Genomic DNA, 15,678 nt, shown 5'->3' with positions numbered 1-15,678 from the left:
ACTAACTAAGAATTTGTTACTTGAGGCATCTTCTGCCATATACTTGGATTCAAGAGAGTCCCATAATTCCTTAGCAGACTCAACATTTTGATAAATATCAAAGAGAGAGTCAGACATACCGTTCAGAATGTGTCCACGACAAATGTAATCGTCGTTCTCCCATTTCGAACGCTTCCTTGTTTGATCCAGAGTTTCGTCTTCCATATACACCGGCATCGGTGTACTCAGCACATACACCACATTCAATGTTGTCAAGAGAAAGTGCATCTTCTTCTGCCATCTTCTGAAATCCTGCCCTTCAAACTTGTCCAACTTCGCAAACTTGCTTGTCATCTTCGAACCATCGTTCGTCATCTCGAAAGATTTGATTCAATCTTTTGTTGGTTAATTTTGAAAATCGAGATAATCCTGGATAAATCTGAAGTCGTGTATAAACACTTTCAGATTGAATCAAATTTCGGGGTTCAACCAAAATTGTTCAATCGGATAAAATCAGAAGATTATAATTCAAGAGTTTTGTTTTGGTCTTGTGAGTTTTTCACATGTTATGCTTTCTGAACCAGGATGATTATTTATAATCAAAGAACAGGTGGTTTTTGGCGGTTGATGGAAGTTATTTATTTTTAAAAATTGTCGTTAATGGAAGTTTTAGTAACTTCCATGTAACTTCCAACCTTTGCCTAAACCGAACATCTCGTTATTACATTAAAACAAGCGTGCACTCTTATTTTAACATAATAAAGAGATCAATTACACTAAAATGTCCAACAGGAAAGAGGAAGGAAAAAGAGGGATAGACAAAATGGACTTTTTTGTTGGGAGGTTGGGGTAAAGAGCAAAGTAGGTTGGGATCAATAACAACTCTTGTAAAGTTTTATAAGGTGAGCAAGTAATTACTTGGATTTAACCAAATTGGAAAAAGATTAAAATTAAATAACTAATTAATCATAAATATTTGTCTATTTTAGTCCTATCATTTGCTTTGTCTTATCAAATATTTATTTAAAAAGAATAATTCAAAATAAAAAAATATTATAAGGATTAAAAAAATTACTAAGACTAGAATAAAATAACAAGGAAAAAAAATTATAAGGACTATTTTGAAAAAATAATTAAAGTAAAAAAAATATTACAAAGACCAAAAAGATATATAAATCATTAAATTAATAGTCATCTACTGGAAGATTTCCTCTTAACTTGTATTGATGTATCATGTATGATATATTTCTCATAGAGAAGTTGTCATATATGATCATAGAAATAATAAAAAGACAAATGGTTTAAGTCCTTCATTTTATCACATAACACATGACTTATGCCTCAATGATTGCGTAGTCACATAAGTCGTCTCGACTCTCTAGTGAACCATCTTTCCATAATGATTAATGTGACACCCTCTACCCCACACATATATGTATTAATAATAAAAGAAATAGAAATGCAGAATTAATTAAAATTTTAAAACATATTTAAATAAAAATATTTTAAAGGATAAAAGATTTACATTCATTTTTCTAACATCATAATAGAATTTGTCCAAATAAATAATAAAATTATCTCGGCTCAAAACAAGGTCGTCCAAGACTCCTTCATACAATTAATATAGAAACATATATCCCAATGTCACATCCTATCAGAACATTGTGTTCTAGCATCCTCTATCTGTAGACAAAAGTGTAATGAATGCCAGACTTTTTGACATAAATATTTTCAAGTCTAGCAAAGAAATTTATCAATGAATTTTTCATTTATAAGAGTAAATTATAGCATTCCATAGTTTAATTTACTAATCCATACAAATAACACAAGTAGTGTAGACAAAGAAAGCACGTCCCACAATGTCATAAAAGATATTTAATTTTATGATAACTAGTGATCATCAAACTCTTCCTATGATGTGCTTAGTTGCCAATCCTTACATAGTCAGTCCCAACTCTCAAGCCAAAATTGAAAGAGGGTTGAGTTAGGCATATGACAGTCAACCTAACACTTTGTTCAATCTTTACGGCATAACAGTCATCAGGTTTTATTTATACTTATAGCATGAAAATACAGCTTATATGTATATAATTGAAACCTTAAGTAGTTTCCTTCAATTAAGTAAAAAATAATATAACCACCAATGAATTTCAAGTCTATACACTAACCTGGCAACTGATGGTATGGAATAATCTGCAGTTCCATGGACCAGATATACAGGGGGGAAGTGAGGAATGGAAGATTTGAGGCATGGATCTTGAATTTTGATTTCAGGAGAAAATTCCTTCAAAGAATTTTCACCTTCCATTATGCTGCAATGATAATCAGTTATAAGGAGGGAAAAACAATAGCTCATAGTTGTAACAAAACTCGGTTATTCAGGACACACCTTAAGAAAATCGAACGATCCAAGCCTCGATTGTGGAAGTGATCCACTAAATCCAGTAAGTTGTATCTGCAGACATGTGTTGAAGGGGTTAATAGATTATCCTTAAAAACTCTAGACCAATTGATCAGGGAGCATGATTCAGAAGCAATCATAAGTGATCTCTTCACACAAAACAAGCCTGAAACCTTTCTCTCTCTCAATTTTAATCTCTTTGACTTGGAAAAAGCAAAAGTAAAATGAAAAAAAAAAAATACGGAAACATGCAAGAGATTACACATTACACCAAGAGACCACCAATTTCTCATCACTGTAAGCATATGGAATAATATTTTGCTGCTCTAAATGGGTGCATTTTGCGAAACTAGGCTTGATGGACATCACCATCACCATTAACATCCATCAAAAGTTACCCTCTTAACAACAAAGATCAGAGCCTTTTCCTACTGGGCAAGGTTGGCTCATGGATCAAACAATGTCATTGTCTTTTGCGAAAAACCAATTCTTCAAACAGTCCATTTATTTTTAAATCCTTTTCTACTGTTTTCACTTGGGAGTTTTTCTTAGTCTAATCTACCTTTTATTGGGCTATCCTCAATTTGATCAACTCTTATAATTGGGGCTTCTATTGGTATTCTTTTCTTGTGTCCAAGCTATTATAGGCCTGATTCTACCATTTTTCCTGAATAAAAGCAACTCATAATTTCTCTCTTATCTTTTCTAGTGTGACCACTCATCCAATGCAACATTTCATCTGCGCAACACATCTTATGCTCTTGTTAGCACTTTATTGCCCACCATTCAGCACCATAATTAAAGCAACATTGATCATATGATTGCACAGTTAAATTTTCCATTAAGCTTAAGAGGCATCTTTGTATAACAAATAACATCAAAATATTAACACAAAATTGTATGAAGGAACTGCATCGATGTTTTCTAGACAATCCTGAATGAACAAGGTTATACTTATATTATTGAAATTGACCATTTCTACATAATTTAAGACAAGCATGAAACTCCAGCCAGTGTCTTACCCTCCAGATAAACCAAGATAAGCTTTTAACTGGGAAATGCTCCAAGGAACACTCTCTACTTTTTCCGATTCTCTGGCTGCTTGCTCCAGTAAAGCACAAGAAGAAATATGAGCATCAGCAGATTGCCCCATTAGATAAATCCTATTACATAGTAACAAAAAAAAGGAAAAGATAAATCTCAGTTCAATGTCTATAGATATCAATTACAAAGATGCTTATACTAAATGTGATGTTCTATATTTTTAACTTTTTTAAAAATAACAAATAATTCAATTAAGATATACACCACTAGACACCATTAAGTTTAGGACACAGTGTGATGCAAGCATCCTCGTAGTTATGATTTATGAATTTCCCAGACTCAATGTTCTGGAAATAGACTATTATAAAAAGCACCAAGTTTGCCTATCAGAATACCTCAAACATAGAGCAAGTCAGACCAAAAGTAAATTGTAGACTCAATCTTGCACTGCTTGAACTGAGACCAGGTACCTGTAATCAATGCATGCCACTATAATGCCTCTTTCTGCCAACTGTAGTCCTAAAAGGGAGCCCCATGCTTTATACCTAAATCAAAATCCAACCAAAATCATTTCATTTTTAAAAGATAAAAGTTCAATGAATTCAGGAAATACACACACACACACAACTAAATTGCAGCCATGTCATGGTGCTGGAGACTAATTATTTTTGGCACCACAAAGTCAATTTCTACAAGTCAGTCTGAATTTTTAAAATTCAATTTCAAACACCTCGCCTGGTATGGTATACTCCTTAATCCACTTGTATATTTTGTTATCCCCCATACACCCAAGAACTCTGTTGTAGGTTTCAACATAATATCTACAACATGCAGTTATTTTTAGTTGAAGACTTGAGACACGGACTACAAAACTACTTGGCACCTGAAAAGGTTATTTTCCAAATTTGAAATAGCAACATAAGTCAGTTGAGCCAGAGTTCATTCTTATATATTCACCTGCAGTGTGCTGTATAAGAATCAACATTATACATAGAGTAAATCAACACATGAATTCAAGCAAAACTGTGTAGACTCGTAGACATTTCAAATCACTCACCCAATAATCCATGCTCCCCCAGTTACAAATATCAAAACTGGCTTAGGTTCACCAATATTGGCGGGTAGATACAGATCCAACCTTCAAAACCACAATTTTACAAGATTATTAGACACACAATACATCAAATGACCAACATTACTAGATAGATTTACCAGTTTTTTAATTTACCTGTTTCTAGGCTGATCTCCATAAACAATGCTTCGCTTTACTTTGCTTGTGAAGAAATAGTAATATGCAACTGCAGAAAGTCAACAGTAAGAGAGAGAAAACAAATAAACAAAAGATCCATTTTCTATTAATGTTGCTGTATACAAATTTGTGTGAAGATTTCTACACCTTCCCAAGTGGAAGGAGAGAAAGCAACATGCAATATAGAAGAGCTAAGTATCATTGAGTATTAGATAAACACAACACATAAGAAAATATATGAAGCGCTATATCCATAAATCCGAAGCTTTCAAGGTAAATTCACAAAGCTTGACATTTGTCATTACTAGAAATAAGAAAGGAGAAAAACACAATTATATTAAACAAAACTTGTAAAAAACCGGGCATAAGTAGCATTGCATAACATCCAAGGGCAAGTAATTGTGTAATCCAACGGTAACCAATCCTGAACAATGTATCAACAGAAAATCAGACAAGCCACAAGGCACAATCCACAATATAAGCAATTACTCCTATAAAATAATCTGAACCAAGTACTCAAACTACATTTAAGTGAGCTTATATTTAGATTATTTAGCCTAATAATTACAAAGAATGCTATACGGGTATATAACACAGTTCATATAAGTTCTCAGTTTTGCTACCTTTTATATATTATCACATGACTTTTCAGAAGCAGGTTGAGAACTCAGCAATTATGTATATGAGCTTGTCTACTGTAATAAGCACTTAAAACGCAATTTCAGAAACCTGAGTTATTTTTCCATCATTTTGTTAAGATAGAAACTGAAGCTTATGAAAATCATGTTTTAGAAACAATAAAAACAGCTTAGGCGGTATCTGATTTTATAATCATTTTTTTACTAAATTAATTATAATAAACTATTAAAATTTCATTCTTGCATAAACACAAGTATATTTAAGCAACTTATTTTAGCATAAGTTTGAAAATAATTAAGAAAATTTCTAGAAAAAAAAACTTTTTATCTCAAAATAAGCTGAATCTGAAGTTAACCCTTCTTTTTTTTTATAGAAAAAAAGCCTTTTATTACACCTCTTGACAGAGTTCTGAATAAACAAAAACCAACGGCTATTCTCCTCCAATAAACAATCCCAACTATCCATGAAAGCATTTATGATGACAGTAACTACTGACTACTTACTCGAAATAACACTATAAAATGAAAGCAAACACTTCAAACTTCAATATAGTTTTTGGTTAGATCGCGTCACAAGCCTCACAATACAACTTAACAAAGTTAAGCAACTTGAAAATAGCGATGTCATTTGCAACAACTCCACAATTCTTAAATATTCAAATTGACGCTGAACTCACAAACTGAAAGTGTACATTCCTTTTTTTCCCTTTATAATAACAACTTAAATAGTCAAGCTTAAATTTATTTATTTATTTATTTTGATCGGTCAGTTGTTTATTTTTTTCAGTATGAGAGATTCAAACCTACCACCTTTTCCTCCTCCTTTATCCCTTCCATCACCAAGTCAACCTTGTAACTTCTAAAAGTGATACCTAAAATGATTTTGGTTTTCTTTTCTTTCGCATATTTCTTTGAGGGCATTGGTAAGGGAGAAGTTATTTTATTCCCAGGAATATATATGACGATTCTTCGGAATTATGAATCCTATGAATCATATTTTCTAAGAATGAATAAAATTTATTTAATTAATCATTGAAAATTTTTATAATCTATTAGTTACACATATTTTTATCATTGTTTTAATTATTTACCATATTATGTAATTTAATAAAGAATAATATGATATTTTTATTATAGTAAAATAAAAATAAACTTGGAAAATAAGATTCCACATCCTTTCTTTGAACTTTTTTTTATGAAAAACTGATTAAAAACATTTTCAGGAATCATCCTTTTTTAGTAATGTTATTTATACGGAGGAGAGATTCCCTTATTCATAGTTACTCTTTTATATATATAACATTTGAAGGTCCGATTTAAAAGAGCTCTATATAAATTTCCTAAACGCCCCTTCAAAAACTTCTTATTCTCGTGATATCTTCTAAGAAATAAGTTATTTATTCTTTAAAAACTTATATAAATAATGTTGACCATCTTTTCCTTTTACGAAGATGAAACACTAAAAATAAGTTGGACAAACACCACCTAAGTGACCATTGTGACAATCACAGAGGGTAGAACGAAACCGATAAGTAATATATAATTTAAACATGTAAGCTCTTTCTATTCTTCGTTTCAGAAGTAAACCAGATAAAAGAAACTGGGAACAACTAGCTTAATCCTCAAGTTAAGGAGAGAGAACAATAAATCATATGGTATAGTCATGTGATATATTTTTATACAGTGTTTTGTGGGTGAGGTGAAGTGAAAATTTGGATAAGACATGGATAACACAAAAGGTACTAGTGGGGTCTCAATCGACCAAAGACATAACACACTTATTTTATTTCAACCATTTCAAAAACAAATTAAATATATAAAAAACTTTCCTTGAAAATTTGATATTTTACCCTATAGAAATATAGAAATTGATGGTAGAGAATTCATATTAAAACTTTTTTCTATATATATTTCATGACTTTGCCCTTTTTCCAGAGTCATTTAAGGAGAAGACCTTTAGACTTAAAATAAAAAAGAAAACTTAAAAGAGAGGATGTATAACATGATGAAAATCATCCAGAATGATATATAGTTATTTGACCAACCTAGTTAGATAAATAGTTTTTTTTTTTTATAAAAAAAACTGGTAAAAAAGCCTATTAAGTATCAAGTGACCCAATTCAGAAAAGTAACACCTCCCTTATTACAAATTTACAATGACCACAAAAATTTATTTTATACTTCATGGAAAATATACCACTGATTTTATTTTTAACCCTTCTTTTAACTTTTTTCGATTCACAAAATTTAAAATTTATTTAAGAGAATCAAATCTAATCCAACCAATTACTTGTAGGTAAATATACTACTGATTAATTTAATTTACAACGTATGCTATGCTGGGTTAGTAGCTAGAGATAGCGATATTTGCAGACTGACTTGCCAAGTTAGGTAAGCCACTTCCGACAAGACAAGCAAGCATTGAATTTGTTCCAAGTGGCAAACTGTTTGTCCCGCATTTTCCAGTAAAAATTAATTAATACGTTAAAAATATAAAAACCTATCAAAAAGTCATAAAATATTCTTCTTCAATTTAAATAAACTCCGTGTTTTTTTAACAAACTTTGATCACTCGAACATGGATTCTCTACATTCACGTGTTCAACCATTTGTAAATTTGAACCTATAAATAAATATTAATATTTTGAATTAAATTTACCAAGAAAAATTATGGTGGTCCAATTTATATTTAACAGCTGTAATCAACTAAATGCATGAATATGAGAAATTCCCAACTGCAGGAAATCTAGATCTCAATTACTCGGATATAGATTCTCTGCATCCACGCATTCAAAAATTTAAGCCTTTGAATGAATATTGATATTTTGAATTAATTGTATGGAGATAAATTATGAGTAATTCAGTATATATTTCATGATGGCAATCAACTGAATGTGTAAATGTGATAAAAAAAATTTAATTTATTTTTATCAATTAAAAAATTATTTTTCAATTACAAAATTTAAAGTTTAACGTGACTGATCAATTTTTTTTAATGTAAAATGTGATTCAAGTTAAATATTCACTTAAATAATTTTAGTATTATAATATATTTTTATGTAAATTTTTTAAATCTATATAACACCGAGCCAAAGGATGCTCGGAAAGAGCTAGTTGCGGTGAGATTCTTAGAAACCACATGTTGGATTTTCTTGGTTGCTTAGGCAACCAGAAATCTCTTGCTGAAATTATGGGGTCTTCACAGAAATCTCTTGCTGAAATTATAGGGTCATCACAGCTATCGAGATTGCATCTTATAATGGGTGGAGAAAGTTATGGATTGAATGCGACTCCAAGTTAGTGATGGAGGCTATGAATAACACAAGCTTGGTGTTTTGGGAGATTAGAAACCATTAATGGCTACCTTGGATCGCATTCAATCCACATATATATATATACACACACGTTTGTAAGTCAACATTTAATTTTTTTTATTAATATTTTATATATACTTTACAAGTCATCGCTAAAAAATTATTATTAAAATATTTTTTACTTTTCTAAAAATTTAAAATTTAAAAAATATGATTTGAATATTTTATTTTTTTATCATCATTAAATAATTCAAATTAACTATTTTTATTGATTAGATAGTTTTTTTTAATAAAATTAAAGTATTTAAAATTTTCACCAAATAAATTTTATCTTAAAAGGTATTTGAAATTAAAAAAGTAAAGCTAATAAAAATATTTTAGTTTTTATTTAGACTCTTATTATTAAAACTTTAACTTAAAAATATAAAAATCACTTTAAGTAAAAAGGAAGAAAAAAAAAAGACTAAACACACTTTTGATAGGTTTAGATATGAGTATATGACAGACAAGTTTGGATTGCGATTAATATAAGAGACCTTATTTAAGAGTTTTATAGAAAGGAGAGTGAAATAAACAATTTGTTTAATTTATTGTTTCTGAAAAAAAAAATTATTTGGTCTTTTAAAATATTCTTATTAATATTTCAAAATAACACTAACCACTTAAATACGTTTTCCTTTTATTCTCGTGCTCCCATTTTCCTTTGAACATGTTGTAAAGCCAAACAACTGTTGAAGAAGTACCGAATGAATGGTCCTTCGGGAAGGATCACGATACTCACAGGTAATGTCTTTTGCTATTGCTACGGCTCGAAAATGATTGGGGGGTTTGTTTTGATCGTAGTTTTTTTATTTGAGGAAAAATAAAATATATTTTCTTAAAAAAATTATGACAATTTTTTAAAGAAAAAATTAAATAAAAATTGATTTAATTAAATAAATTAACCAACTTCTAGAAAAATCTATATCAGAGAATATTTTTTCATAAAAATATATCAATAGGAGAGCTCACATTCATTCTCTCAAGTGTTTCATGAAGCTAAAGAGAACTACTAAAAGCTATGAGTGTTGGTGCTAGAAAATTCCATGCTTTAGAAAGAGTAACACTAACAAGTGTCTTGATTAACAAACACACAAATAGTAATGGAATAAGATTTTCTTTTAATTTCTTACTTTGATTTATGATTTGGACAACTCCAATAGGAATTGCTTTCTCACTTTATTACTTTAAATCAACAACTTATATAACAATTTATACACCATTGGAGAGAATCTTAAAAAGTAATGGGTTGCTCTATTAAACAATCACGCTCTTCAATTTTCGAGTCTCTCTTCTATATGAAATATTTTCTAAAATTAAATTTTAGGATCCATTTAAGTAACTTGGAACATCTCCAACTATAAATTAAATTCAGAGTTCATAATGTTAGACTAAACCTTTTAACCTGTGATATTACAAACTACAAAAGAAACATAGATTATTAACAAAAATGCGGAAAATAAAATCAAAATCATACCTCCAGTCATTGCCATGAAGAGTTTCTTGTTTTTGGTTCTTCCAAGCTCTCTCTCTTTCTTTCTCTAGATGGTGTATCAGACTGAATTCGAAAGGGATGAGCTCAAGGACCAAATTCATGTGCTATATATAGGCATTCTACCATCAAGAATGCATTTAGTAACCATTACCACTCATTATTGGTTGTTACAATTCATTAGTGGCCATTATCATCCATCAACAACCATTCAATTTGGCTTCCAAAACTGACGAGCGTTACAAATTTTCCAAATGTTAGGACCAAATTATTACATTCTCCCACTTGGTCCAAACATTTTGACTTAATGCTCAATCTTCTTAAGAAATGAATATATGAATCATAGTGATAGTTACTCTTATAACGAGTAATATCATCCATGTATTACAATATACTGAATTTCCCAAGTAGTATACTCAAAGTGGTAATAAAACTTAATGAATAAATCCAATGTTTATTCTTGGTCCAAAACATAATTTTTCTCAAATAAATCAATGTGTACCCAAATATGAGAAAATATCATAATATAAAAGTTTCAATTTTAACATATAAGTATACAATCATAAAGTGGAACCAAGTCTCATTCTTTCTACATGATCCTTAAATTTAAACGGTGGCATGCCCTTAGTTAAAGGATCAACGATCATCAACTCAGTGCTTATATGCTCAATGACCACTTTCTTGTCTTTTACTCTTTCTCTAATGACTAAGTACTTAATGTCGATGTGCTTACTTCGACTTCCACTTTTGTTATTCTTAGCCATAAAGACAGCAGCTAAGTTATCGCAAAAAATTCTTAAAGGCCTTGAAATAGTATCAACTATCTTCAGTCCAGAAATGAAACTTTTAAGCCATACACCATGTGATGTAGCCTCAAAACAAGAGATAAACTCAGCTTCCATGGTAGAAGTAGCGGTCAAAGACTGCTTAGCACTCCTCCATGAAATAGCTCCACCAACCATCATGAAAATGTACCCAGATGTTGATCTACGAGAGTCAACACAACCAGCAAAGTCTGAGTCTGAATAACCAATCACATCTAGATTGTCTGTCTGTCTATACATAAGCATGTAATCTTTGGTCCCTTGAAGGTACCTCAACACTTTCTTAGCAGCTCTCCAGTGGTCAATACCTGGATTACTCTGATATCTTCCTAACATTCCAACTGCAAAAGCAATGTCAGGCCTTGTGCATACTTGAGCATACATGAGGCTTCCAACAACTGAAGCATAAGGAATGTTTTTCATTTGTTCCCTCTCAAAGTCATTCTTTGGACATTGGTTCAAATTAAACCTATCACCCTTCACAATGGGAGCAACACTTGGTGAACAATCTTTCATTCGAAATCTCTCTAGAATTTTGTTAATATAGGTTTCCTGTGATAGACCCAAAATACCTCGAGATCTATCTCTATGAATCTTAATGCCGATGACATAAGATGCATCACCCATATCCTTCATGTCAAAATTCTTAGAGAGAAATTATTTCACCTCATGTAGCCAACCCCGATCATAGGTTGCAAGTAAAATATCATCTACATATAAAACAAGAAAACATATTTTACTCCCATTGACCTTGTGGTATATGCATTGATCCATGGGGTTTTCATCAAAACTAAATGAAGAAATTATCCCATGAAACTTAAGGTACCACTGACGGGAAGCTTGCTTTAAACCATATATAGATTTATTAACCTTGTAAACCAAATGCTCACCACTATTAGAGGAGAAACCTTCAGGTTGTTTCATATAAACCTCCTCCTCTAAATCACCATTAAGAAAAGTTGTTTTCACATCCATTTGTTGCAACTCAAGGTCAAAATGAGAAACTAATGCCAAGATTATACGAAGAGAATCTTTCTTAGATACTGGAGAAAAAGTCTCTTTGTAATCTATTCCTTCCTTTTGAGTAAATCCCTTAGCAACAAGTCTTGCCTTGTATCTCTCAATGTTACCTAATGAATCCCTTTTGGTCTTAAAGACCCATTTACATCCAATGGCCTTTGCCCCATTTGGCAACTCTACAAGGTTCCAAACTTTGTTACTTTGCATGGAATTCATCTCATCCTTCATGGCATCATACCATAAATTTGACTCTTTACAACTCATGGCTTGATCAAAAGTTTCAGGATCATTTTCAGCTCCAATATTATAGTCAGATTCTTGCAAATATACAATATAATCACTAGGAATAGTTGATTTTCTTACTCTAGTAGACCTCCTTAATGTTGCATCAACATTTTCTTGGGAATCATGTTGTTCAACTGGTTGTTCATCATTTTCATGAATTTGATGATCAACTTGATCTACTAGATTATCAACAACAGTTTGTGGAATGTCAATCATGTGTTGTTCATCATCCCTTTGAACTTGAGGGGTATGAATTACAACCAATCTTTCATTTGATGTGGAAGGTTGAGATTCTATATAATCAATTTCAAAACCTAAGTCCCTCAATTGATCATTCTCACTGATCAAATCATTTTCAATAAATTTGGCATTTCTTGATTCCACAATCCTAGTAATATGATGTGGACAATAAAACCTATAACCTTTAGACCTTTCAGCATATCCAATGAAATACCCACTAATGGTCCTCGGGTCAAGTTTATTCTCTTGTGGGTTATATATTCTCACCTCAGACGGACAACCCCAAATGCGCATATGTTTCAAACTCAGTTTCCAACCTTTAAACAACTCAAAAGGTGTCTTTGGGAAAGCCTTGGTTGGAACACGATTTAATATATACACTGCCGTCTTTAGTGCTTCAGCCCACAAGGATTTAGGAAGATTGGAGTTGCTAAGCATACTCCGCACCATGTCCAATAATCTCTGGTTCCTTCTTTCTACCACACCATTCTGATTTGGAGAACCAGGCATAGTGTATTGGGCAACAATCCCATGTTCTTGAAGAAACTTTGCAAAGGGACCAGGTACTTGTCCATTCTCAGTATATCTGCCATAGTATTCTCCACCTTTATCTAATCTCACTATTTTTATTTGCTTGCCACATTGGTTCTCAACTTCATCCTTAAAGACTTTGAAGGCATCCAATGCTTCGTATTTGTTATGAAGCAAATAAACATTCATATATCGTGAATAATCATCTATAAAGGTGATAAAATATTTCTGACCACGTGCCTCCATATTTGAACAACAAATATCAGTATGAATTATTTCTAATATGCTTGAACTCCTGTTAGCACCTTTCTTAGACATGTTGGTCTGCTTATCCTTAATGCAGTCCACACAAGTCTTAAAGTCAGCAAAATCTAGAGTATTGAGTACCCCATCTTTCACTAACCTTTTAATCCTCTCAATGGAGATATGTCCTAATCTTCGGTGCCATAACATAGAGGAATTCTCATTAATATTACACCTTTTAATACCAGTTTGAACATGCATAGAACTATAAGTGGCACTATTTTGTAAACCAAGAAGATAAAGACCATCAGACAAGATACCATTCCCAACACATTCAGAATTATAAAATAACTCAAATGATGTGTCTTTGAAATTAAAGGAATATCCAAACGGTACAAGTCTTGAAATAGAAATCAAGTTTCGGGAAAAACTTGGTACATAAAAGGTCCTTTCTAATTTTAAAATAAAGCCACTACTTAAAGTCAAAATGCAAGTTCCAATGGCCTCCACATGCGAGCCTAGCTTATTGCCTGATAAAATGCTTTGCTCACTTCCCACTGGTTTCCTTAGGTTTTGCATACCCTGTAAAGAATTTGCAATATGAATAGTAGATCCAGAATCAATCCACCAGGTGTTAATATTAACACTAACCATATTAGATTCATAACATACTAATGGGATTGATTTACCTTTCTTCTCAAGCCATTTCTGGAACCCGGGGCAATTCTTCTTCATGTGTCCCTTCTTCTTGCAAAAGAAACACTTTGTCACCTTCTTAATATCAGCTTGAGGTGGTATTTTACCATTCCCCTTCTGATTAGCTTGAGACTTAATTGCTTTGTTCTTCCCATAAGTAGTCAACAATGTACTATCACTCATCTCCATTACAAGCCTTTCTTCTTCCTGAACACACATGGTCATTAATTCATTGATAGACCATTTATCTTTATGTGTGTTGTAGGAAATCTTAAACGGCCCATATTCATGTGGAAGGGTGTTCAAAATGAAATGCACTAGGAAGGACTCAGACATATCAACCTCTAGTTTCTTAAGTTGAGCTAAAATATCTCGCATTTTCATGATGTACTCACGCACACCTTTCACACTGGTGAGCCGAAGAGAAGAGAACTTCATGATCAAGGTGCTTGTTAAAGTCTTATCTGAAGTGATGAACTGGTCATCAATGGCCTTAAGCAATTCTTGGACCTTTTCATGCTGGTCAACAGAACCACGTATCCCAGCCGAGATTTTGGTCTTGATGAACATCACGCTGAGCCGGTTGGATCGCTCCCACTGCTCATATAGCGCAACGTCAGCTGGGCTACTTTCATCAGTGATTGTAGGTGGTTCATCTTTCCTTATAACATAGTCTATGTCCATCTACCCCAATTGTAGAAGAATTCTCTCCTTCCATATCTTATAGTTATCTCTTTTGAGTTCGAGAACATCACATTGAATATAAGAAAAACTAATAGTTTAAGAAGCTGCAAAATTCAAAGGTTTATGTCAAAATTTGAGGCATACTAATCTTAATTGTATATTTTACCAATGTAAACATACCATAAAATTGAATCTTGTGACATAAAAATTACCTGTGGACTAAATTTTTAATTCAATAAGAAACAATTAAACCTTATGATAGAATAATTAAATTACTTGCTCAATATTCATGCTTTACGGGTATAACATGAAAATAATTTAATTTCTATCGTAAATATTTTCTTTATGATAAAATTGACAAATTATACATACATCATGATGCCTGTGGGTAAATCATGAAAAATAATACGTCATTTTATCCCAATTAATTGCACAGATATAATAAAAAATTCTTATGGGATAAAATTCATTATATAAGTATAATTAATTACAATATTATGTCCAATTCCGTATATGATCTTTAATCAACTTAATATATAATTTTAATCAAATATAGATGTTGTGGCTAATCCATAATTAATCAAAATTATAAAGATCACTTAGACATAAAACTTTATTATATGAGAATAAATGGTATTTTGCATTTTGAAATCAAGATACAATATAATTATGAATAAGATTCTCATATAATTTTATAATTGAAACATAATATTATGCATTTGATTTCATATATATATGCATAGAATAAATTTTTTTCAGAATATATTCATGCATAAAATAAATCAAAATTCCAAAAATTGTAAAGCAGAATAAGTATATATAACATGAAAAACGATTACTTATTAGGAAAGCTTTACTAGTTTAGTGATTTGCACATAATACAACATTTGATAGAGTCGAGGGTTTGACACCCGATCGTTTTTAAGTCATTTGGACACTATTTTTCATGATTCAAAAGCCAAAATTAAGGAAATCGAACAAAATAAAGATTTCTAATCT

The 15,678-nt window shown here is 31.4% G+C and overlaps 1 protein-coding gene across 1 annotated transcript; it reads right to left on the bottom strand.

Annotated features, from left to right (window-relative positions):
- Positions 1-1,580: 1,580 nt before the first annotated feature.
- On the bottom strand, positions 1,581-14,679 carry LOC114398531 (probable isoprenylcysteine alpha-carbonyl methylesterase ICMEL2). The gene is made up of 9 exons (XM_028360718.1): positions 14,338-14,679; positions 13,989-14,202; positions 5,023-5,122; positions 4,653-4,724; positions 4,482-4,562; positions 3,895-3,969; positions 3,403-3,543; positions 2,369-2,434; positions 1,581-2,291 (listed from the first exon to the last, which is right to left on the bottom strand). The coding sequence occupies exons 1-9, from the start codon at positions 14,677-14,679 to the stop codon at positions 2,093-2,095; spliced, it is 1,290 nt and encodes a 429-aa protein (XP_028216519.1). The 3' UTR covers positions 1,581-2,092.
- Positions 14,680-15,678: the final 999 nt, after the last annotated feature.

Source organism: Glycine soja, chromosome 19 (genome assembly GCF_004193775.1).
Source record: "Glycine soja cultivar W05 chromosome 19, ASM419377v2, whole genome shotgun sequence".
NCBI lineage: Eukaryota > Viridiplantae > Streptophyta > Magnoliopsida > Fabales > Fabaceae > Glycine > Glycine soja.
This window is presented reverse-complemented; position numbering and strand designations above follow the sequence as displayed.